Raw genomic sequence first — 25752 nt, forward strand, 5'->3', positions numbered from 1 at the left:
AAGTATTCAAATAGAAAATACTATCAGACATAACTTTATGAAACAAACAGATCACAGATATTAAATTGTCTTCTCAGTTCTATATTTTATAATACAATCTTGTGTTCCTTTACCCCTTTATCATATCATAATATTGTTACGATATTTGATCATCGCAAAGGTATTTGCAAATACTGAATGTTAAAAGTAAGTGTTAATGAATAATTAATTTTCCTTCTTATAGTGATTACTATTCATCTTTTGTTGCATTAAACAATAATATAACTGTATGGGAATAATATTGAGAGGCTTGTGTTTTATGGCCCTCAGTACAGTCTTTAAGGCAGGTTTACACTCAGGTGGTGTAACTCCCCCACTCCCCCAGCCAGCCTCTCCAATGAGCGAAAGCCAAAGGAGGGCCCGGCCATACAGACTGTGGTCCCGGCATTGGGCCTGGGGCAGTTACAGTGAATAAGGCGGGAGTTAACGAGCCAGGAAGCAGAAATCCCTGACAGTTAAAGTTCAGGGCAGAAAACTCCCATAAAGTGTGCAGCAGCTCTCCACGTCCCACTTTGTGTTCAAGCGTCACTTTCACAAGTTGCCACGACTACACAGACAGCGGCATGATGTGGAGGTTAGTAAACTGCACACTGTGCCTCTTGGTCTCTGCTCAGCTATCTCTATGGTGTGTGTGGGCCTCAGCAGTTGAGCTGGATGGAGAAGTGAAGATAGAAGTCGTGTACAAACCCGAGGAGTGCACTCAGAAGAGCAAAAGAGGAGATCTGATAAACGTCCACTACGATGGCTTCCTCGCCAAAGATGGTTCTCAGTTCTACTGCAGGTTGGTGGTTAGAGGAAAACTTTACAGTTGATAGATATTGTCTGTACAAGCTTATTGGATGCTTTGAAAGTTAATATGCACATCAACAGGCACCTTATTACTGTATTATAGATAATTATACATTGTGTAGCTTCAAATTGTCTAAAAGGGGGTGGTGATTGCTCCATACAGGTATGCACTATTCTAGATCTATTGTATGTGTGTTGTACAATTGTATGCCATTTATTTCATTGTTAATTGTGTAGTCCTGCTTTAAGGCCTTAAGCAGTCATCACCTGGAGTGTTAGGGACAGTATGACAAATATTAGGGCAGGGAGGGGGCTTCATCTTACTTATTTACAGCAACACAAAATGTCATGCTCAGGTCCCAAACCGATATGAAAATCTGTTCATGTGCGTTCAGATCTGTTCATGCACATTGGATTGATGTGAAGGCTGATTGATTGACAGGATGTTGTTTCTTTTCGTACTCTTTCTCCTTTAGTCGGTCAGACAAAACTGGGCACCCCCAGTGGTTCGTCCTGGGTGTGGGACAGGTCATTAAGGGCCTGGACCTAGGGATGGAAGATATGTGTCCTGGAGAGAAACGAAAAATAACTGTCCCACCCGGCCTGGCCTTTGGAGAGAAAGGCAAAGGTGAGTGAATGCAGCACACAGTGATTAAACCAAGGATCAGCAGAGGGTTTATATTAACCACTGCTAAACCGTAGATTTACTCAAAATACAGTACATATGCAGGGTTTTTTAGTCCCTAGTAAAGTTCAGAATCTTAACAACACTTCCCAACAACAACAACAACAACAACAACAACAACAACAACAACAACAACAACGTGTTTCCAGATAACAGTGTTGTGATGATACTGGAATGTCTAACTTCGATACAATACCTAGACCAATATCAGTATGTTGTACCATTAAGATACTACAAAGAAAATAATAAGTAAGTTTGAGAAACCGGTTCGAGATACACTTTTTGTTATATTCCATGGAATGCTCTTAACATCCCGATAGCAATGAATATCTTAAGTGCTTCGACAACAAATCCATAAAAAAATGTCATCTGTGGAAGCCGTAGTACTGTAAAAAGCACGACTAATCATTTTAGCCGGCCCGGCTAAAATAACTGGATGGCCTACCTGCCTGTCAGCCTTCCATCTGTGCACAAACTTATCTCGTGCCCTCATTGGTCATGTGCACGTTCGTGTGTGTTGGAGGAGGGGCTCTGTAAGGAAGTGGCAGATTTTTTCCGGTTGTGTATTTTCAAATTCTAGCGCACTCGAGCTGGTTTCTCCAAAATTACCCACCCCACCTTTAACACATAAATATATTCAAGCAATAAAATGACAACACCAAAAATGTTGGCACCATAATGACTGAATCAAAAATTACAACGACAATATTCTTGTTTAGGTGTTGAACCTGTACAAAATCCTCTATACATTGCCGAACAAAGGAATAAAGCTTAAAGAAAAAACACTGTAAATGTTGTTGTTTCCACTAAAACATTGTTAAAAAGCAGGGGAAATGATCCAAGTCCAGGCAAGATGTAAAAAAGTACATTAAACTATGGTTTCACCTTTATTGTCCTGTAGCTATCCTATGGCATGCTTGTTTCACCCTGGTAAAAAAAACATGTGCATATACTGGTGCGCTTATCCCACCACCACCTGTCTCCAATATATACAGTACACAATCACCAGGTGTCCAAAACTACTTTCAAAATAAAACAACTACTCTTAAATTACAATGAATAAAAAGGTACATTTACAATAAACAGAGAATACATTTTTAACTCATAAATAAATGAATATATAGCCCCAACACAGTCCTTCAAACGGATCTCTGTGGTTATATGTTTGTGCTGGATGAGCTGCCTTCATTCTGTCTTGTCTTTTTTACAGCTCTTTAGTTGAAAGGGCATCACATCCCTCTCAGTGTTTGCTACTCATCCCCACATGGCATGTTACTGTAAGCATGCACCAAGGTTTAAAGGTCTCTTCTTCCTCTCGTTCTGTCTTGCATGCATCACAACAGCTTATCAGTGTTTTACCTAGTTCATTTCCTACAAATGTTAGTATTCATAAATGCCCTCTGGTTTAATCTGGTTCCGCTTTCTGGGATTCTACTATCACTTGATTTAACTTTTTGGCTTTTAGTTTGTTTTCAATGGTTCTGCACCAATCTGCATGACATGTAAACCTATCCAAGGCTGAAAACAGCTGTGGGGGGGCTTCATGTTCTTGTCTTTTTCTTATTAAATAATAACAGCTTTAACTGCATGTTGCTCTAGTAGCATTATGTTCCTCTCTTGCTGGATCAACGCCACATCTCTTATGGGTCTTTACATTTTGTAGCTCTTTGAAACAAATCAATACGATGTTATCCATTTATCATTTATTTAGTTGGTAAGAATTCTGTTAAATTCATCACAAAGTCTGAAAATGTACAGAACCACCGGCTCCCATTCTTCCTGAAATTCCCAATCCCACTCAATGATGATCAGTTATTCTGAGTGATAATTATGGCTTCATTCCTGCTTCCTAATTCTCCGTGTGCTGTTTCCTCCTCCTGATCAAATAGACCCGGTGCCGCCCAATGCCACGGTGGTCTTTGAGGTGGAGGTGTACTCTGTATCCAGGGGGCCCCGCAGCATGGAGGCCTTCAAAATGATGGACCTGGATGAAGACAAAAGTCTCACAAAGGAAGAGGTGACTATAATTCACAAACTGGTGATTATCATGGAAGTAGCTCAGACTGAAAAGGTTCTAATAACCAACCATGGTGGGATTAACCAGCTCAGGAGTCTGGGTAATAACTGGCTTGTGATGAGATTTATCTATAAGAATGTTCTCCTTTCATGGTTAGCCCTTATCTGAAATAGATGCCACTTCAAATGGGAGTCAGAATACTTTATTTATCCCGGGGGGGGAATTGGGTTTTGTGGAAGTTGCTCCAAATTAAATTTAAAAAAAGAAAACAAATTAAACAAATTATTATTATTTTTTTTAAATGTATTAACAGGCTTTGTATAAGTTTATGAAACATCCAACCTTAAGTCACCTCGCTTAGTTGCCTCATAAAGAATAAAGGCGTTGTCTTTGTCCTCTTATTATCTCACATCATAAAAAAAGACATTGATTATTGTCAGGCTATAAATACTACATTTAATTTATTTACTGCATTTGCTCTCTTTAAAACAGCATTGTAAAAGCAAAAATATAATGACAATGTCAGTACTACAAACCACCAGGAAATATAATATTTGAAAGAGATCAAAAATGTAGCTCGACCCCAAAGCACATGCTTACAAGAAGACCAGAATTGACTTTATCAACATTATAATAGCCTGCTGGCATATAAATAAGATTATTTACATCCATAACAGTCAAGATGTTATCTGGGTTGTTTATTGCACATTGAAGAAGAAGAGGACGTTCTGCTGTTGATACCATTTACAGTTTTATTTATCACCCATATAAGTGTGTTGCTTGAGATCATAACAGGGGTGTGTTATGTAAAAGCAGTGTTGTAATATTACAATAAATGTCTGTTATTTATACTGAAGGATTATTTTTCTCTTCAGGTAAAGCAATACTTGCAGCTGGAGTATGAAAAGAGTGGGAAACCACGCAACGCCGCTTTCTATGAGAAGATTATGGCAGATATTTTCCGCAAGAGTGATCAGGACAGCGACGGCCACATCAGTGCCAAGGAGTATAACATTTATGGACATGATGAGCTCTAGAGATCCTGCGGATTTAGGTTATGCAATTAGAGAGAAAACATGAATGGTTCGGGAATAAAAGCCATGTTCACATATTCTTACAATGATGCAACGGTATCAAGGGACATTCTAGGTAAAAATATGGAAATATTCCTTTAGGAAACCTCTGATTATCCAAGAGTTTTTTTTTTCTTTAATTTGATAATCTCTCTTTTTTTCTCATATTTCACCCTTTTACATTGTTTTTTGTTAAATGCAGATGTTCTTTTTACTATTAGAATATTGTAGTGGTGCATATTACAATGACACACAAGATTGACAATGTTAGCCAACACTTCAAACCCCTAAATGGTATTTAAATGTTGTTTTGGGGCGGCATTTTTCCTTCAAAAAGAAAACAGGAAGTAATCATGTTGAGGCATTTGGAGTTCCCTATATGTACTTTCCATATAACAATAGCCACTACATTTTTTATACGAAGTATTCAATTATGCAAGAAACTGTCCAACACCTGGAAATGTGTTGATGAAAAACCACTACATTTTATGATTTAATGTGTTTTATTTCTGTCTTTAAGTTGTGTCTTTTGGTGATTCAATTTGCAGAAGAAAAGCCCACAGTATTGCACAAAGTTGTGGCTTTGAAACTGTAACATGACTGTCATATGACATGTTGGTTTAGAAAGATTCTAACTTGTCTTCCTGTGAAATTCCTGCCCTCCAATCTGCAACATCACACCAGCGTGCGATATACAGTATAGAAGCCCTTAGAAGCAAATGACAAAAACATTTTCTAAGCCTGATCTAAATAGTTTTTCTTTCCTTATTTATTAAATAAGAACATGTGGGAAAAAAGGATTTGCAAAGACAGTGTTTTCCAAAGTAATTATGAATGCCCTCGTTCCTATTGAGAACTGACATGTTGTACCGTATTTTAGCCTCTTGTGGCCGGAATTAATATTACAACAACAAACATTGCAAAAATAAAATCACCTACCAACATGTTTGCTTTTCACCTATTCACCGATTTAAAAAAACAAAGAAGTATGAACCTGACAAAACATTTGACCTACTTGATCCAAAAGGGAGCTGTTCTTAAGTCATTAGCAGGAGAGACTTCCATTTCACATTGCATCAGCTGTAATTGAGAAGTTTGAATACAGTTTGTGATAAAAATGCACACAGATGAATGTTGCAGCGTGTCAGACACATTTACAAGTTTGTTTACATCTTTAATGTGGTCCAAAATAATGATATTGTTGTATTCAGATGAAGTTTTTGTATTTTGTAACACAATAAAGAAAACAGTGATTGTGGAAAACAACAGTATGTTATGCGTGCTTCAGATTTGTTTAAGTATTGTCAAATGGATTCATGGACTTTATATTGGTGTATACACACAGTGTCGTAGTATTGCTACTTTAACTTAAGTAAATAAGCGATACTGCAGTGTAAATATACTCAGTTAAAAGTAAAAGACCTCCAATAAAAATGTTATTCCAGTAAAAGTCCAAAAGTATTTGCAGTAATTTCCTTAAAATACCAGAATTATTCATTATACAGATTGGTCGATTTTAAAATGATATATATTAATTCTTAATCTTTCAATGTATATTTCTTTCTTTTTTATTATAATAGTTGATGTTCATCACTTCGATGTTGCACTTGGTAAAGGTGGGGTTTTTGATAACTTTATATACAGCTAGGTAGTTTAACCTGTTATAAGATTTTTTTTTAGCTAGCTGCTCTAACAGATATAAGGAGCTGTTTCAACAACAAGGTGGAGGGAGAGTCCTCTGCTGTCAGACTGAGAGAGATAACTATAGCTCAGGTGAGGTAAAGGAGTGGACTCTGAGTGTTTAGATAGTTAATTTATGGCGCATTTCCACTACAGCGCGGTTTAAGCGTGCCGTGCCAGGCCCGTTTTTGGTTGCGTTTCCACTAGGCTTAGTTCCGGCTAGCAGGTACTTGTTCACAGTTTTCTCGCTCTCCAAAATCGAGGTTCTTTCCGGGCCAACAACCGGGCTGAGTATGCTAAACTAGTGAGAGAATCGCTGGCAACAAAATGAACATATTTCTCCGTGATTTAATTGTAATACACGTTTCAAAAATGATACCGAAGTAACAACATACTGATCCCAGTTAGTAAAAACCATGAATTAATGCTTTGACAAGTGTGCAGACAAGACGGCAGGCGAAAAACCTTTTTAAATGTGTGTTTAGTGAATGGAGATTGGCTAAGCTAACACAGTATATGCTCCGACCGTCCACACTCACAACAACGGTCTATACAGACATAAATAAACCAGCGACTGTATTCGCCATGACACAGACAGTCTGTGGTTTGTACTTGTTTAACGTTTGTCTAGTTTCTGAACAGATATGAGGCTGATGTTGGTTTTGTGTTTCGCATTGAAGATGACGTCATGGCTCCGCCTACACTGCGTTACTATAGTTACTACCCCAGTTCCTAAACTGTAATAGAAACGTAGCATAATGTGAGCCTGGCCTAACGAGGCCTAGCCATACCGTACTAAGCCGAGCTAGGTCCTACAGTGGAAAAGCGCCATTAGTCTAAGTTATCTCAGTGGGTCTCAAACGGTTTGGTCACCATTCATGTAAATACATAATTTCCATTTGAGGGGTGAGTGCAGGGCCGGCCCTTGGCATAGGCAGTATAGGTGAATGCTAAGGGCGCATCAATCAATGGGGGGCGCCGAAAAAAAGAAGAAAAAAAGTTACAAATTAAAAAGATTTTTTTCTTTTTTAACACAATTTCCCAATTTTGGATCAACAAAGTACATATTATTATCTTATACTGTACTAACAGAACTACGTCTATATTGCGTACAGCGTCCATAAACTATGGTGCACCCCCCCCCAAATCAAGTTGAACTGCCCCAGCCCCAGTAAAAACCAGAGGTTTATGTGAAATAGTTCTTTTTTTGAAATAATGGTTTTAGTGTGCAATTATAGGTTTTAATTTTGTATTATGATCATTATAGTTATAAAAAAATAAGAGAATAGATTTTCATCTATTCTCTTATAGCAGGGGTGCCCAACCAGTCGATCGCGGGGAGATTCCCAGTCGATCGCGAGATGTGTCTAAAAATAGAACAACAACATTCTGTTTTATCGTTAATGTCCTATAACATAATCTTCCCGTGCCAGAATAATGCACTTGAACGCACCAAAGCTTTGTGATTGGCCGGCGTGACCCCATGTGTCGGGGCGTGGCTGGTGGGCAGTGGGCACTATTTCGCTGACGTTCTCCGTGTCAACCGGAGTGACAGTCCGCACACACACAAGACCGCAATTATGGCAGAAGCTAAAAAGCCCAAAATATATAATTTTCACTCCGAGAGGGAGGATGATTATTTTTTTATCTATTCCAATTCAAAGTCCATCTGTCTCATCTGCAATGCGAGCGTGACTTTATCGAAGAAGGGTAATTTAGGAGCGGCATTTCAAAACAGTGCACAAACGCTACGAGACGGAATCCCCTCCTAATTCTGCCCTACGCTCCCAAAAGGGGAGGGACCTGAAAGGACAGCTAAATGCACAGCAGTCAATTTTCACCAGGCCCAACAACAAGAGCAAGGGAAAAACAGGGTTTGATTCTATTCATTTTGTCTCTTTTATTGCACTTTGGCAGCAGATTCTTGTGTAGCTTCAGATCTGAGTTGTCTTATTAGTAAGCCTAATTTATACTTTTGTAGCAACACTATTTTTATATAATGGCAAAGAAAGGGTTCAGAGTCTTTTCTTTTTTCCCTGTGTCATATGTGGCAACACTGTTCAATGTTTCTTGAAAACATTACCCACTGTAGTATGTGACGTGTGAATAAACTCCAACTCTGTATCAACAACACTGTTGTGTAACTTCAGTTAAATACTTCTATGTGTTTAGATTAGAAAGAGGTAAGATAAAGGATCTGCAGTATTTTATGAAGTATTACTCGTACAAAGGTCAGTTTTATACAAGTAGTGTAGGCTGTCAGTAATGGCTACGCCTCTCTATTTGGACTGGTAGATCTCGGCAGACTGGCAACTTTAAAAGTAGCTCTCGGTTCAAAAAAGGTTGGGCACCCCTGTCTTATAGTATAAAATACTATATGACAGTAAAAAAAGTTGTTATTAATAAACTAGAATACAGTTTAAAAGGGGAGTGATTTGTAAAATATCCATAAATAAATATAAAATCGGCTTACAGTTCTGTTTCAAATGGGTGTTGAGAGATGTATCCATAGATCTCTTAATGTTGCTCTCAAAGTGCACCAGATTGATGCTTTTAACTTCAATATTTAAAATATATATATATTCCCGGGGGAGCATGCCCCCGGACCCCCCAAGAGGAGGTTAGGTCCACCCCCCACTTAAGTCATGTTCAAATGGATAGAATACTAAATACATTTGCACATATCTTGTGTCCATAACTTTCTGTTTTGGTGGTCATGCCACAACCGTGCATGCATGCGCGAGTCATAGTGAGTGTCTGCATTTGGGGGGGGGGGGGCTAAAATATTGCCTAGGGCAGCAAATTGGTCAGGGCCGGCCCTGGGTGAGTGATTAGTAAAATATGCATGAATAAAAAGAAAAAGAAATTAAATAGGTGAAAAAAGGTAAGATAAACTTTTAAAACTTGTTGAGAGCTAAAACTAGTCTTTGCTGCTGCCTCAAAGAGGAGCAGGGGGGAGACAGGTGAGGCTGATTCAGGAGCCCAGACACACTCACAACTAACAAAAATAAATAAACAACTTTAAAAAAAATTAAATATTGGATATGGTATGTTATTGGTTATGGCCATTTTCTTATGATTTTATGATTATTTAAATGTATACAGTGTGGTGATAGTTACGGGACATAATTCACTGTGGCTTATAGTGTGTGTTGCAACCCGGACCCGAGAGTTTGTGGGTGGATTTTCTGCATAAAGAGCTCACTGATGTCATGAACAAACATGCACCTGTGAGAACGGTTAAGGTCAAAGGTCAACATCTCCCTTGGATCAATTCTGAACTCAACAGTCTCTTTAGGGAAAGGGATAAAGCATGGTCGATATATCGTCATTCAAGAACTATAGCCGATTGGGAAGTATACAGGCATCTTCGAAATCTGAGTAAAACCAAAACATGAAATGCTAAATCGAACTATTATAAAGAATCTCTCACATCGGACTTGGAATCCCAAGCAATTTTGGACTAAAATTAAATCTATTTTAAATAAATCAGGTAAACATTCTATTAATAAAATAAGAACTGCTGATACAATAATTCATGACCCATTATCCATTGCCCAAATATTTAATTAGCATTTCGCTAATGTATGTTCCACACTACTATCTGACTCCTATTTGACGACTGGTATTTCTAATAGTAACTCATACTGCAACAGTTCTTTTTCTTTTAAGAAGATTCTACCACACGAAGGTCATAATGCTATCACAGAATTAAAAGTGGATGGCAGTGCAGGACTCGATGGTATAGAAAACAGGATCATAAAATTGGCATCCCATATTCTCATGTACCCACTTGCTGATTTGTTCAACCTGTCTTTGTCCACCTGTGAGTTGCTGAATATTTGGAAATGTGCACGCATCATTCCACTGCATAAAGGTGGTGATTTACTTGATACAAATAATTGTAGACCAATTTCTATAATCTGTTCTATTTCCAAAGTTTTGGAGAAAATAATTTATAATCAACTGTCACATTATCTCAATACTTATAATATTTTATCTCCGGTTTAATCTGGTTTCAGGCCTAATCCCTCCACAACAACTGCCCTACTTAAATTTACAAATGACTTGTACTCTGCTGCAGATGATGGTGAACTCACAGGGGCCATTTTTATTGACTTGACAAAAGCCTTTGATTTCGTTGATCGATATCTGCTCTTGGATAAACTTCACGGCATTGGCCTTTCTAATAATACAGTGTTATGGTTTAACTCGTACCTTCACAGTAGAAAGCAATGTGTGGTTGTTAATGGAAAACAGTCTGACCTGTTGATCCAACAAAAGGGTGTACCCCAAGGATCAACTCTGGGCCCACTTATGTTCTCTATTTACATAAATTATTTATCTTCTTGTCTCATTAATTGTTGTACTCACCTTTATGCTGATGACACTGTCATATATACATCCAAATAAGATTTTTCACAAATTCAGATCTCTCTTCAATCGGAATTTAATATCTTACAGGACCTGCTATCACACAATAAACTACTGCTTAACAAAACACAATCTTATACCATGGTCTTTGGTACCAGGCAGAAGCTCAAATCCAAACCTAATGTAGTAATAACATGTAAGGATGGCACTTCTCTGCATAAAGTTGATAGCTTTAAATATATTGGTGTATGGCTAGACTCTGAACTTTAATTTAAACTACATATAAAGCATGTAATACAAAAAGTCAATTACGGAATCAGTGTTTTACACCGCTCTCGCAATTGTTTTACGCTCAGTGTCCGAAAGAGAATTGCTTCTCAACTTATTCTTCCGATTATGGACTATTGTGACGTTGTCTACCAAAATGCACATAAATCTGATTTTGCTCCACTCAACATAGCCTACAACAGACTATGCAGATTTGTTCTTGGTTATCCTTTTCGTATACATCACTGCACAATGTATAACCAACTTAAATGGCCTTCTTCAAATGTAAGAAGACACATGCATTGGCTTCAGCTGATATTTAAATGCATTTATCTTAACTATCCCCCTTATTTAAAGCAGTATTTTGTACCCTACTCACCAATTCATCAAGTTAGACATTCTGTTCAGATTTATTTCTCTGTCCCCTCTGCAAAAAAATTGATTGGCAGAAGAGCGTTCATGTTTAAAGCCCCAACTGACTGGAATACTTTACCTGCTGCTATTAGATCTCTTGCATCATTGGGTATATTCAAACATGCATTGTTATCTCACTTTCAACTGGTCTGTACTTGTTATAACTGATATTGATGAAACTGATTTGCTTGAGTGTCTCAAATTGTAATGATTGTGTGCATTGCTTGAATTTCACTTCAGACTGTATGTGGTTTGTCTTGTGTGTCATTTTTTGCATTTTGTCTTTTTGTTTATGTATGTCTGTAAGTTGTTGCTATTGTCAGGACCCCCTTGAAAACGAGATGGTGCATCTCAAGGGGTTTATCCCAATGAATACATTTCTATATAAGACAGCAGTGATAACGCCTTTTGGACTTTTTGAGTTCCTGCGGATGCCTTTTGGACTCAAGAATGCCGTTCAGACGTTCCAGCGCCTGATGGATTCGGTGCTACGGGACCTGCCGTTTGTGTTTGTCTACCTCGACGACATACTCGTCGCCAGCGCTTCAGTGCAGGAGCACCTGTCCCACCTCAGAGCCCTTTTTATGCGGCTCAACGAACACGGATTAATCATCAATCCTGCAAAGTGCCAGTTCGGGGTGTCTGACATATATTTCCTGGGGCACCGCTTCACCAAGGGCGGTGCGGCACCTCTGCCAGCGAAGGTGGAGGCTGTTGCGGCTTTTCCGCGCCCGCTCACAGCCCGGTCGCTCCGTGAGTTTCTGGGGATGGTGACCTTCTACCACTGTTTCATCGCCTGGGCCGCACACATCATGCGGCCGCTGTATGAAGCGTTGAAAGGCAAGACCCCCGTCCAGGCGATCGACTGGACAGCAGAGGCGGACGCCGCTTTTGTTGAGGTCAAAACCGTGTTGGCTCAGGTGGCTTTGCTGGCACACCCATCATCTGCGGCTCCCATCTCCATCACAACGGACGCATCGGACTACGCGGTCGGTGCGGTGCACGAGCAGTGGGTGGAGGGCGCTTGGCAGCCGCTCGCCTTTTTCAGCCGCCAGCTGACGCCCAGAGAACGCAGATACAGCGCCTTTGACCGAGAGCTCCTTGGACTTTATTTGGCCGTGCGTCACTTCCGTTTCATGCTGGAAGGCCGTGAATTTACAGCGTTTGTCGACCACAAGCTGCTCATCTTCGCCATGTCAAAGGTGGCCGAGCCTTGGTCGGCACGTCAGCAGCGGCAGCTGTCCTACATATCAGAGTTCACTACGGACATTAAGCACGTGGCTGGCAAGTCGAACCTGGTGGCAGATTGCCTCTCCAGAGTCGTCATCGGTGCCGTCCAGTTGGGCCTGGACTATACTCGCATGGCGGCGGACTGTCACGATTCTCATGTCATGTCACATTTTTATGTCTAGGTTTGGGTGTTTTTGATTTTCTCTCTGTCATGTTTTCCTCCTGGGTTATTGTCTGGTCCTTTTCCCTGTGTTTTTACTCCTGTCGTTAGTTTCCCTGGTGTGTCTAGTTGTCTGATTGTGTTCACCTGTCGCCTTTGTGTTTCTCCTCCCCTGCCCGGCTGTTTCTCGTCTTGTGATTACCCCTCCCTGTATTTAGTCTTGTCTCTTCCTGTGTTCAGTGTTGGTGCTTCTTTTATTTGTGACCTAGTTCACCGTAGAGTGTTTTGTCTGTCCAAGTATAATTAAGTCCTTGAAATAAAGGTGTTATCAAGTGCTATCTGCGTTTGGGTCCTACCTGCCTCACTCTGCGTATCAGAAAGCACCAACCAAGAAATGGGCCCAGCAGATCCGTTCGAATTATTGAATTTTTCCTTTTTTTTGGCTAACTGCTCGGATCGATGGAAGAGAGCACCTGGAGTTCAGCAGCGAGAGGCTGTGTTATCAGAGGCGCGCCAGATGGCTAGAGAGAAACCAGGTTTGGTGAAATTCTTACCTGGCTGGATTTCAAAGATCCTCCCGGTGTGTGATTCCCGGCCTGCTAGCCCCAGGCATGCTAGCTCCCTGGCTCCCAATTCCCAACCTGGTACCATACGCCTCGGTGGGTTCCGTCTGAAGTCAACCCATGCTTCTGCCCCAGTTCCTGCTCCTGGCTAGGAGTCGTATTCTGGAACTCGTCTGGCTTATGGAGGTCCACGGAGTATTCAGGCGGCTGCTAAGAGAAGGAGTCGCAAGGCCAGGCTAGCAGCCCGAGCCCCAGCAGCCATGGCTCCATGCTCCAGTACCGGCCCACACAGCCATGGTTCCGTGCTCCAGTACCATCCCACACAGCCATGGATCTGTGTTCCGGTTCCGTGCCCAGCAGCCATGGTTCTGGCTACAGAACCGGCCCACACAGCCATGGTTCGGGCTCCAAAGTCCCTCAAATAATGGGTTATTAAAACAAACTCCCTCAAATAATGGGATATTAAACAAAGTCCCTCAAAAAATGGGTTATTAAAACAAACTCCCTCAAATAATGGGTTATTAAAACAAAGTTCCTCATAAAATGGGATATTAAAACAAACTCCACACCGGCTATATCAACTTGTTTCAGCGGAGAGTGGAGTCCCCTGTGCCGTCTTGGCTTGCCGTGTCTTTGTCCCCCCGATCCACTGACGGCGGCTTCTGGGCTGCCTGCTATAGAGATGTCTTCTGGATCCTTCTCCTCCGGCCCGCTGATGGCGGCTTCCGGGTCGATGCTGGAGAGATGTCTTCCCGATCCTCCTCCTTCGGCCCGCTGATGACGCCTCCCGGGTCGACTGCTGGAGAGATGTCCTCCCGATCCTCCGGCCCGCTAGAGATGTCCTCCCGATCCTCCTCCTCCGGCCCGCTGATGGCGCCTCCCGGGTCGATTTTCTTGACGAGGGCCAGGTCTGTCCTGATGTCATCTAGGGTCCTCGCAGGTGTTTTCCCGACCGCACACTGGCTCCAGTGGTACCAGTTGTCCCCCTTTCCTTCTAGGCGGACGGCATGGGATGTCCTCTGGGTCACTCGGTAGGCGCCGGAAAACCTGGGGTTGAGCTACTTAGGCCTGATGACTTTCAGCCAGACGAACTCTGCTGTGTTGGCCTTGTGCTTCTCGGGTCCCCATTTGGCATCCGTAAACTGTGTGGAGAAATCTGATACCAAGCCCTTAAGTTGCCGGTAGTATGGTTTTGAACACATGACCTCTATTTCCTTTCCTACGCTCAAGGCTCCTGGGCCCGGGAATTGGTGGCCATGTGTCAGCTCAAATGGGGAGAAACCTGTCCCTCTGTTAATGGAGCTTCTGATTGACATGAGGGCTAGAGGCAAGGCATCTAGCCAGTTCATGCCTGTCTCCTCACATGCTTTGCTGAGTTTCTGTTTGATGTTCTGGTTCATTCTTTCTACCTTTCCCTGTGACTGTGGATGGTAGACTGCTCCAAAACTGTGTCTTAGTCCTAAGGACTGTTCTACTGTGCGTAGGTCATGGTTCTTGAAATGGTTGCCATTGTCTGACCTCACTTTCCTAGGAAACCCATGTAGTGGAATGTAATGTGTGACTAGCAATTTGATCACTGAGTCCGCATCCTCTCTCCTGCATGGCACAGCTTCTGGCCAACCTGTGTATGCATCTACCACAACTAGTAAGTACCTGAACCCTCTTACTTTGTCAATCATGTCAGTGTAGTCAATGATGATTTCTTCTCCTGCCATCTTAGGTAAAGGGAACTGTCCCTGGTGTGATTTTACAGTAGCTCTGATGTTGTGGGTTAAGCAAATTACACATTCTTCCAGGTGATTAGCTATCATGTCAGGTAGGTAAGGGTGCCACCAGTGAGTCAGGTGTCTGCTCATTTGAGTTTTACCGCAATGTGTTGGGCCGTGTGCTTCTTTAAGCATTGATCTTACCCATCCTGGGGGTATCACTGGTCTCCCATCTGGGGAGTACCATATCCCATCTTTGTTGGTAGCTCCTCTGTCTAACCATACTGTTTTATCTTGAGGCGACCCTGCTGCTTGAGCTTCTTTGAGAGTATCATCTGTTACTGCGGGCAGTAAGTCAGCAGATTTTGCAACAACCATTTGAAACCAGGGTGTATAGCCTGCTTTGGCTTTAGCTGCTTTGTCTGCTGCATTGTTACCCCAAGTCAAGTAGTTGTCTGCCGTGCTGTGACCTTTGCACTTGAGTAAAGCTAGCTTGTTGGGTAACATTACTGTTTCTGCAAGCCTTTTGATCTCTTTCTCGTGTTTGATGGGGGTATTGGTGGATGTTACAAATCCTGCTCTCATCCACTGGCGCATTTCCACATGTATGACACCATGAACATATGCTGAGTCAGTATAGATATTTATCTCTTTTTCTTTTGATAGCTCTAATGCTGCAATGACTCCCATTACTTCTGCCAACTGTGCTGAGACTTTCCATGTTACTTTTCCTGCTGCTCTTTCCTCAAACTGTCCCTCAGCTGTTTGACCCACCACTGCGTAGGCCGCTTGGAGCCCGTTGGTGGGGTGTCTAAAACAACAGCCGTCTGTGAACAGGTTTTCTGCATGTGGCATAGGCTCGTCTCTGAGATCTATTCTTATCTTCACATCCTGGATGATTCTTTCCTCACACCTATGGGGTTCTCCGCTAACCATGGTGTCTGCGCTATTAACTCCTTCATGTGTGTAGGTGATGTGTGCTCTAACCTGGTCTGTCTGGTGGAAGTCATTGTGAATGCACTTGAGTTCACAAAAGAGACAATGCTATGTGTTGTCAGTAATGTCAAAGGGTGTCTCATCACAATGTGTGAAATCTTGTTTAAGATACGTGCTGTACCTGCTGCATGTATCGTGCATGGAGGTTCTCTGTTCTCCACTCTGTCCAGTGTGATACTAATGTACATAAGTATTGATCTACATCCCCCCTTTTCTGAAATAGAATACCATTTACTGTGTTTTCACTTTCATAAATATCAAGGAAAAATGGCAATGCATAGGATGTAGCGGCGAGAGAGGTGACCTGGGACATGGATTGTTTGAGAGACATGAACGCAGCTTCTACAGCTTGTGTCCAGTTCAGTGTGGCAGTGAGATTGCGCATGCCCTTCTCATTGATCAGTGTTCTGAGTTCAGCTGTTCTTGGGTTATACTCTGGGATGTAGTGTCTGCTGTAGCCTGTGAGCCCCAGAAAAGATGGCATGTTCTTGACTGTTTGGGGTGATGTAATATGCTTTCTTGATGTGCTGCTGACATGCCTGTACCTGCTGGAGAGATTACTCTGCTCAAAAATGTCACCTCTTTACGGGTGCATTGTAGCTTTTTCTTAGAGACTTTGAACCCTGTTGCGTGGAGGCGAACCAGTAGGTTCCTGGTGGCCTCTAAACAAGAGGCTGCGGAGGGTGCTGCAATGAGAAGGTCATCTACATACTGTATCAATACCACCCCCTCTGGCAATGGAACGCCATCTAGCTGTTCCCTGAGTATTTTGTTAAATATTCCTGGAGACAGACTGAAGCCTTGTGTACTGCAGTTTTCCCCCGCCCATTGTAAATGAAAAAATAGGTCTCATACTCTCTGCTAGAGGTATGCAGAAGAAAGCGTTGGCCAGGTCAATACAGGTGAACCATGTATGTTCAGGTGAGATATTACAGATAGCTGTGTATGGGTTAGGAACTGGTATCAGAGCTGTAGTGGTGATAGCATTAATGGTCCTCAAATCATGAGCCATTCTGTACTCCCCGCTAGGTTTTGATACCGGGAGTATTGGAGTGTTCCACTCGCTTTGTGAGGGTTCCAACACCCCCGCTCTCTTTAGTCCCTCAACTGCCTTGCTGATACCCCCTTTGGCCTGTGGTTTAACAGGGTACTGTGATAGGTTTACAGGCATAGAGCTGCTCACCTCAAATGTTATTGGTGCAGCCTTTGAGCAGAAACCCACGTCATGAGAGTCAGATGACCACAGGTCAGGCGGGAGGTCACGCAACATGTCATCAGTGAATGAATGGTCAGTCTTCTCCCTACCTTAATGCCTATCGCCTTCGTGTCTTTCCATGAAGATGCATTCTTGAGTACAGATTTTTAGAGCATAAGCTTGAGGGAGAGTATGTGAGTGCTGCTATCTGAGTTGGTTCGCAATCCTCGACTTCTAGCAGTGTTTTGACCATTGGACCAAGTTCTTTAGCTTCATAGCCCTTTCTGATAGCTAATGAAATGTGTGGTGCAGCTTCAGCTGACATACGGTACCAATAGAGTTGTTCATCAGTGAGGTCAGCAGATGCAGCCACCCCCGCTTGTCCCACAAATAAATTGGTTGTGGTTACATCCCAAACGGACATAGACACCTCTGTCTCATACGCATATTCATAACTTTGGTCGTCTTTTCTATCATAGTTTAGCGTCAAATGGGGAGGGTCTGGAGGGGAACCATAAGGCCTGAGGAGGTTAATCCACGGCTTCATTGTTGATGAAAAAAACAATGAAAAAATGGAAAATAGTCCTGGTATATTATCTCGGGGCCGGTCGAGAAACCCCCAGTACATAGTGGCATACTGAGTTGCTTCTGCTTCAGTGGATTGGGCCAACATCATTTGAGAACCTGACTTTATGTTGAATAATGAACAATTGAGGCGAGTGCCATCTGGGAACGATATTATTAGTCCGTCGGGGGAACAGAGGATGGAGGCATTAGCTTTGACAAGAACATCCCTTCCCATGAGGTTAGCCGGGCTTTGGGGTGCCAGAATGTACTGATGGAAAAATATCTGGCCTGCTATTCTGGTGTGTAATGGCGTAGTGAGCGGTACTTGCTCTATTTCTCCCGAAAACCCTATGACTGAGACTGTATTCCTCGAAATGCACGTGTTGAAGATGGGGGAGTTGATAGTTGAATATCTAGCTCCTGAATCAACAAGGAATGGTAGCTTCGAGTTTTTTACAGTCATGTCCATGTACGGATCCGCTAAGCCCATACATTCAGAGTTCTCTGGGCGACCTCATTGTGGTGGGTTATAGTCTTGTTCGTTCTGGACAAACTGGCCATAGGGGGCGGCCATCGCGTTGGGTGCCACGTGACCTTGGTCTTGGTGTTGGGCCTGTGGGGCTGCCTCATGGTGCTTCTGGAAATATTGCATGTCTGATCGGTTCCCTTGTCCACGCCCTCTCTGTCCCCCTTTTACCCGTCCCTCTCTCCGCTGGGGGTCCCTGTGGGCAATCTTTTTTTTGGATATTGGGTTTTGCGGCCCCGGTGCTTGCTCTGCTGGCGCCATCGGATGAACAATCAGCTGTTTGACACTCTTTTTCTCATTCTGAACTGTTTTACGGGCTATTTCTAGCTGAGTACGGAGTAGTTTCACTCTCAACTCTTCTTCCTCGGTTTTATTCTTTGTGAGTTGTTTGTTAAATTTGCCTAAATGATGGGCCAAATGACGCTGCATGTCTGTGTGTTTATGTGATCTGCTTCTGGGTTGTCCTCCATGAGAGATTTAATCTCGGCAGGTATTGCTGCCATTATTGCTTTACGGAACATCTGCACATGTTGGTCATTATTATCGGGACTACAGTCAGTGGCCACTGTGTATTCTTGGCGTGACCTGAGCAACATGGTTGCTGCGGCCTCTCCAGGTGTGAATGTGAAGGACAGTGAACCGTAACCTCCTCCTGTCTGCGGGAAATGTTCTCTCATTGCCATGCTTAGCAAGCTGTGTATGTTGTTGGAAGAGATGGGCTTGTCATCATTCATTTTTTCTGTTCCTGCTATTTTCTCAACTCTTTCTACCTCATAGTGGGAAGTCTGTTGTGCTAATATCCTCCTGAAATCTCCAAGGCAGATTGCTTGTCCTACTGCCATATCAGCAAACTTACTCATCCAATGTCTCCCTCCCTCAGTAGGTAGGGGCATTTTGTCAACTATAGCATGTATGTCTCCTAGTGTGAAGGGGTCGTAAGCGATATTCCCACTGGGGAGAACCACTAAAGGCGCCTGTAATGCTGGACACATAAAGGCATGAGACGTGGGGTTTTCTGAGGTGTGTTGGGATCTTCACATCCTACAGGGGAGTGTAAGAACCTGTTCTTCAGGCAGTTCAGTGATTGTTCCTGTCAGAGATATATTCTTACCTTGTTCCTACGCTTTCTGCAGTTGTCCTCTTCCTGTTCTATTAGCCCTTGCTGAACAGTGTCCTGATAGCTATCTCTGTGTCCTGTGTCTTCTGCTTCAGAGTAACACTTATCACTTTCATCTCCAGCTGCTCCTCCTGTACTGACTGGGTAATAGTGGGTCTGGGCTCCTCTACTTCTGAAAGGGTCACTTGACCCCCCCCCCCCCCCCCCCCCCCCCCCCCCCCTCAGAGCATCCGTCTTCTGTTCTGCCCTGGCTGTCTTGTCTATCTATGCTTCTCCTCTGATTCACTGGCTCCCTCTCAGCACCCTCCATTCCTCCTATTTGTTCACAGGCTTTTATATAAGCTATTGCTCCAGGGCTTCCCTCTCTGTCTGTCGCTTCCCTGTTTTTATCTAATTTGCCTCCCTTGTTCTTCATAATCCTGCTTGTGTTGTCTTTCTTCTAGTTTTTCTGCCATGTGGAGTACTTCTTCCTGTGTGAGGTCTGCGTGGCTTCTTGTAATATTTTCCAGAATGGAAACAAACCGCTCCCTCTCTCTATCTGCCTTTCTTTTGTCCGATGGGCTTTCCTCAGAGGAGGAAAAGAGTATCTGTTCTGTGGTGGTGCAAGCTGTCTGTAGGGTTTCATGTATTTCCTCCCTTTGTTCTTCATTCCCTCCAAGTGAGGCAGAGTTCCTCTTACCTTCTGATCTTGTCTTTGTAGTGGGAGTGTTCCTTAAAGGAGTCAATGCTACATTTCCCACTATTTTAAAATGTCCCCCTCTTATAGCAGCTATTTCCTGTTCTGAATCGGATGATGTGCCTGCTACCATCATTTGTAAATTAGTCACGGGTGGCGCGCTTGGGGTAGGGAGAGAATAAGGGGGTGGGTTCTTAGATAGATCGGCCAGGTCCGGGTAAATGAGGGTAGACAAGATGGGAGCAGACGGGTCCCCTATAGGTCCTGCTGGAGACCTCTCCTCTGAGCTAGCCTTCTGTGCCGTGCACTCCTCATTTACAGCACTGCGGATAGTTTGCCTCCCTATGTCTTCTCTATCAGAGGCAGAGGTTTCATCTTTATTTATATCCCTAAACATTTTGACGTGTTTTGCAATAAAGTCAAATATTTCTCCCTCCGTAGGTGCATGTGTTGACACTGGTGTTCCTTTAATGTCCTGAGGGAACAGGAGAGTGCCAACATCACTAGAGCGTTGAAACTCCCCTCCCTGTGTTTGGGCTGCTATCATGATTGGGGGGTTTTTGGCTGGGAGGGGAGTAATAGTTGCTCCTTTCATGGCGAGTGCTGCGTTATGGCAAATCCTCCTTAATTTATCTACCGCCTCTTTCTCTTTGTTTAGTTTCTTACGGCCAAATAATCTGGGCTTTTGCCCGTTTAGGTTTCCAAGATTCTTTACAAGCTGTCGCTCATAAACATTTAGCGCTGAGCTTAAACTTCCTAAAGTCTTATCTCTTCCATCATTTTATTTTTTAGGAACCTCAGATCTGCACAAGCCTTTTTCTTGTGTCTCTGTTTGATTCCACTGAGAATCAATCTCTCAGTCTGTTCCCATTGTTCGCGGAAGCTTCCGGGAATTGGAACGCCTAAATCACTCTTTTCAAACTCTCCTTCCATGATTGACTTCGTAATCGTATCTATTATCTGACTAGGTTGATATGTGTTCACTTGTATTTATTAATATACTGGACAATTATTGCCGTTACTCTTAATGTCCTTATTCTATTTATTTGAATGCCCTGTCCTGTGCACACACAGTCTGAATCCAAAATTCAAAGTTTCCAGCGTGAAACACAGAATATTGTTACACACCCTGTTGGCCACCAGAGGGCAGCAGCCTATCACGAATGAGCTTCCTCTGTCTGATGAAGCTCTCAGCTCTGCAAACTTTGTCTCCTGTCGACACTAAATGATACTTCTGCTCTTTCCTCTCAATTATTACACAGATTCGACGTAAAAAATCACACAGAGTTTATTCCCTTATACATTCTGTCCGGCTTTTTTTGTGCGATGTATTATTTCAACAGATAATTACGGCCTTGAGGGCGCTTCGACACCTCTCTTTAGAGATGCGACCCTCACACGGAGTTTAATCCCAAACCACAAAAATCCTTTATCGTCAGGTTTAGCCGTTCAGATCTACCCCACAGCAAGAGTTTGCGAAATCCGTTCGTTTCAAATTGATTTTGAAAGTTGCGTATCTCCTCTTGAATACCCACATATAATATCTTATTATCTACTTCCAAAACCTGGGAAAGATCATCAATACATGAGCAACTAGCGACCCCTAAGTCTTCTTAACAATGATTACAAAGTGTTTGCAAAAATCCTAGCCCTTCGCCTGGAGGACGTTATCCCATCCCTAATGAATCTAGACCAAGTATTTGTAGCTGGACGCCAGTCAGCTAATAACATGAGCAGGCTGCTCCAGGTTATATTTAGCGCTAACTCCCTCCATCTCCCAGCAATGGCAATATCACTGGATGCAGAGAAAGCCTTTGACAGAACAGGATGGCCATATTTATGTAATGTTCTATCAACATTTGGATTTGGCCCTGTCTGCAGGGGTGGATCTAGACAAATATTCATGGGGTGGTAGGAGAATTTCAGGGGTGGCATCCCCTGGCAGAAGTATATTTAATCGCAGTCATATCAATCAATGTTAACTTGGAAAGCCACAATATTGATATTTTAACTCAATAACATTAGGTGACATTATTGTGGCACATCAGTAAAGCCTTACATATAAATATATAAGGTGCCAGACAACATTAATGCATTTTAACTGAATGAGTTGGTTTCACTCTTAGACCAGCAGGGGTACCACATCTATGCAGACTGCTGCAATAAGTATTAATTAACTGTCTCATCGATGTGCGTCAGTATGAATATGACAATATTAACAATCATATTATTCCTATCAGCTGTCAATCACTGTTATGATTCACATATTCAGTGTTATTATTAAATAAACTATATTTTTTGAAGGAGTTAATGATGAACGTTCCTCAAGATGCTTGCTCACCCTCCTTCAAATTTGAAAGACAAGTAATTATCATAAATCAAAATAATCAAAAGAACAGTTCAGCGCCCCACAACTTCATTGCAAACACTCGACTTTACATCAGAAAGAACAAACATTAAAGAAGTGACTAACTGCATCAATTAGGGTTAAAAAAAACGTGTATTCAGCAAAAAACATAAACATCGCTACAGTTATATCCAGTGGAAAGCCCTTACCTACTGGCCTAAATCAAAGTGGTTACTTTTTTTTGGCTGGGCAGTGTAGTTTTACACACACGTCTTATTTGACTTTCTCAGGACTTGAAACTGTTTTTTGGGGGCTGACCCCTACAAAGAAGAAAAATATATTTACACACGAAAGGTCATCATCTTAACAGTTTATTATGCTCATCGAGTCATCCGTGAGCAGAGCATCAAGTTGGCATGGCGTGCATACAGCTGAATGTGGTGATTACCATCTTGATCAGCAAAACGCCTCACAAACTTATTAAGATTTAAAGCTATGATGTGTTTTGATTCAATGCTGAGTACAGCCAAACTTGACAGGCTCTTCTCTGTCATTGTAGACCGCAAACAGTGGCGGCGCCAGAGTATTTGTGTTGGGTAATCTATGGTAGGGCTAACCCATACAGTGCTGGGGCTCAAGTCAGTATTTGCAATGCAATTACATACACGCTCCCCTTGACAGTGAAACGCCACGCGTGAGGTTTAGATGATTTCCCTGTCTCAATGCAAATTGAACTGTATGAAATAAAAAGGCACATTTGTCTTGTAGTAAATAAAAAGGGTGACCTGGAGCCAATCCTGCAATTTACCCACAAGTGAAAGAGTTGACATGCTGAAAACCCAACCCCTGCAGGGGGGTCTGGAGGGATTCTCCCCCAGGAGATTTTTTGAAATACTAACATAAAATATACATTCTGGTACTCTCTTGAGAAGAAAAATAAACAAATCTATTACTACAAGACATATTTAAAAAATGAATGCCATTTTAGTTTTTTGTTACTTTGTTCTGAAAGCTGAACCTGCTGCTCCTCACAGAGAGAAGAGGCTATTCTCCGTCTGGACTTCTGCAACAACATCACGCCGTTATCGTGATTCTGATTGGCCAGAAGACATTATCAAAGATGTTCTATTGAGAAGACAATCACTACGTGACAAAAGTTTTCAAAACCGTTTCTATTCTTCTATTTCCAGAGAAGTGGCTACTGAAATCAATCTTACTAACTGCTGTCTGTGCAATTTACTCCGCGAGTTGGCGGACTTCATTTAGCTTACTTTAACATCATTGTTCATGGTGGGGCTAAGCCATTTCTTGGTACGGCTGTAGCCTACCCCAGCCATACCCTGACCGCAAATACCTCATTCCTTCCGTCTACTTGGATCCGAAATGCTTCTCGGTTTGCGCTGTCCCCAAATGAAATCGCCGCCAATCATATTTCCATGCTTGCGCCAGAGGGTGAGGGGTTACAAGGCTCGGGTCTTGTGCTGCATTCACTTACACTCGGACATTAGAGATTTTCTCTCATAAATGTCCGATGAGCCACAATTTTTCTTTCAAAACAAAGCTGCCAACTGGGGTGGCAGCTGGGGTGGCAAGGCATTTTCTGAGGTGGCAGCTGCCACCCCGTGCCACCCCGTAGAACCGCCACTGCCTGTCTGTATGAGATGGTTTAAAGCTCTTTACAATAAGCCAGTCTCCTCAGTCAGAAGCAAGAACATACTTTCTGATCCTTTCCCCCTGCATCGGGGAACATGGCAGGGATGTCCAATATCCCCTCTAATATTCATTTTAGCTCTTGAAACCTTGGCTTGTGCCATCCTGGAAAATCCAGGAATTATGTCTATCCCTAAGTTCGGACATCAGTTCAAGATAAACGTATACGCTGATGATATCCTTTTAACAATAGTTGACCCGCTAAACTCTATACCTAAGGTGCTAGAAGTTATTAGAGAATTTTGCTTATTTTCAGGATATAAAATAAATTGGAGTAAAAGTGAAGCCATGCCACTAAACTGTCAGACTCACTCTAATCACTAACCCCTAGTTTCCACCGGGTCCGTCTGCGGTGCGTTACGGGCGCGTTGCGGCTGCGCCGCGGCGTCCGCAAAGATCGCGGCCACTCTAGTCAATGGGTGCTATTCCACCAGATGCGCCGCATTACGGCTCAGAAGCGTCCCAGAAGCGTCTCGCCGCTGGACTCCGCTCGAAATAGGATTGAAGTCTATTTTTCGATGCGACACAGCCGTAAGGTAATGTCGGGCAGGAAGTGGAACGGTGACAGCATCCGGCCCACCCCAGTGTGCGAAAAAGTACACGTCCCACCGTCCGGGACGTGTTATAATATCGGACAAGTAGATCTTTCAATTGACTTGTCCGCCGGACAAGTGACGTTTTTCGCCCTGATTTATTGACAAATTATTGATAAATTCAGTTTACAAAAGGCAGAACTCATTCGCAAATTGTACGTGTCCGCCATTGTTCGTTTAGAAATGTAGTTTCGGTTCTGCTTGTCGATTCCTAAGGAAATGCATCTCGCCGCTTTCTGTACAGTTAACGGGGCGGGCGGAGCGGAGCGGGAAGTGTAGCACAGTGGCCGGGTTGGGAAGCAAAACTCGGTTCCGAGTAGGAACAAATAACAATTGTCCGGTACCGGGATTACTAAGAGTTGTGAGGACAGGAAGCGAGGCCGAGCCCCGCGGACTGCAGCTCTCTCATATGCTCCGTATCAGCTGATCGCTGCACGGTGCAGCTCAGCGTCTCTCTCTCTCTCTCTCTCTCTACACACAGCAGATCCGCTGCCCGTTTAACAGCCTCATCTTTGTCAAACTTTCTTATGTTCTTTCTCTAACACGTAATGAAGGTTATTAAGCGTTTTAGCTCATGTGTTTGTAAAAGTAAATAAATGCGTGCAAGGGTCTTTGAGTTGTAGAAAAGCGCTAGGCCTATAGGCTATAAATATAATGTATTATTATTATTATTATTAGGTTATGTATGTCCTATGTGTTGGACATGTGTGGTTGGACTCTGTCTCACAGGCAGGTTGCAGTGTAACATCAGAGGACACTGGGCCAATTGTACATTCTCAAACTGCACCACTTAGAACTAACTAAACAATGCAAAGATTATTTTTATATAATTGTATTCAATAACCATAAGAAATTCAACAGTATGAAGTGATTTGTAAATAGGAATACAGATTAGGACTTAATGTTTTCATAAATATATTTTTCTCCCAGTTTGTCATGGGACTTATTTTTACCCTCTCAAAGAACTGGAACTGAGAACCGAAAATAACCGGAATCGAAAAGCAGAACCGGAATCGTTAAAATCCAAA

General features: G+C 42.6%; 1 protein-coding gene across 1 annotated transcript; it reads left to right on the forward strand.

The window, feature by feature from the left end:
* Positions 1 to 573: 573 nt before the first annotated feature.
* On the forward strand, positions 574 to 5874 carry fkbp7 (FKBP prolyl isomerase 7). Its single transcript, XM_034109922.1, has 4 exons — positions 574 to 820; positions 1305 to 1456; positions 3403 to 3530; positions 4406 to 5874. The coding sequence occupies exons 1-4, from the start codon at positions 603 to 605 to the stop codon at positions 4565 to 4567; spliced, it is 660 nt and encodes a 219-aa protein (XP_033965813.1). The 5' UTR covers positions 574 to 602; the 3' UTR covers positions 4568 to 5874.
* The last annotated feature ends 19878 nt before the right edge of the window (positions 5875 to 25752 follow it).

Source organism: Pseudochaenichthys georgianus, chromosome 21, assembly GCF_902827115.2.
Source record: "Pseudochaenichthys georgianus chromosome 21, fPseGeo1.2, whole genome shotgun sequence".
Lineage (NCBI taxonomy): Eukaryota > Metazoa > Chordata > Actinopteri > Perciformes > Channichthyidae > Pseudochaenichthys > Pseudochaenichthys georgianus.

Coding starts and splice junctions, on each gene's coding strand:
- fkbp7 (XM_034109922.1), top strand. CDS start 603: ATGATGTGGAGGTTAGTAAACTGCACACTGTGCCTCTTGGTCTCTGCT. Junction 1,457..3,402: donor CTTTGGAGAGAAAGGCAAAG/GTGAGTGAATGC, acceptor CTGATCAAATAG/ACCCGGTGCCGCCCAATGCC. Junction 3,531..4,405: donor AAAGTCTCACAAAGGAAGAG/GTGACTATAATT, acceptor TTTTCTCTTCAG/GTAAAGCAATACTTGCAGCT.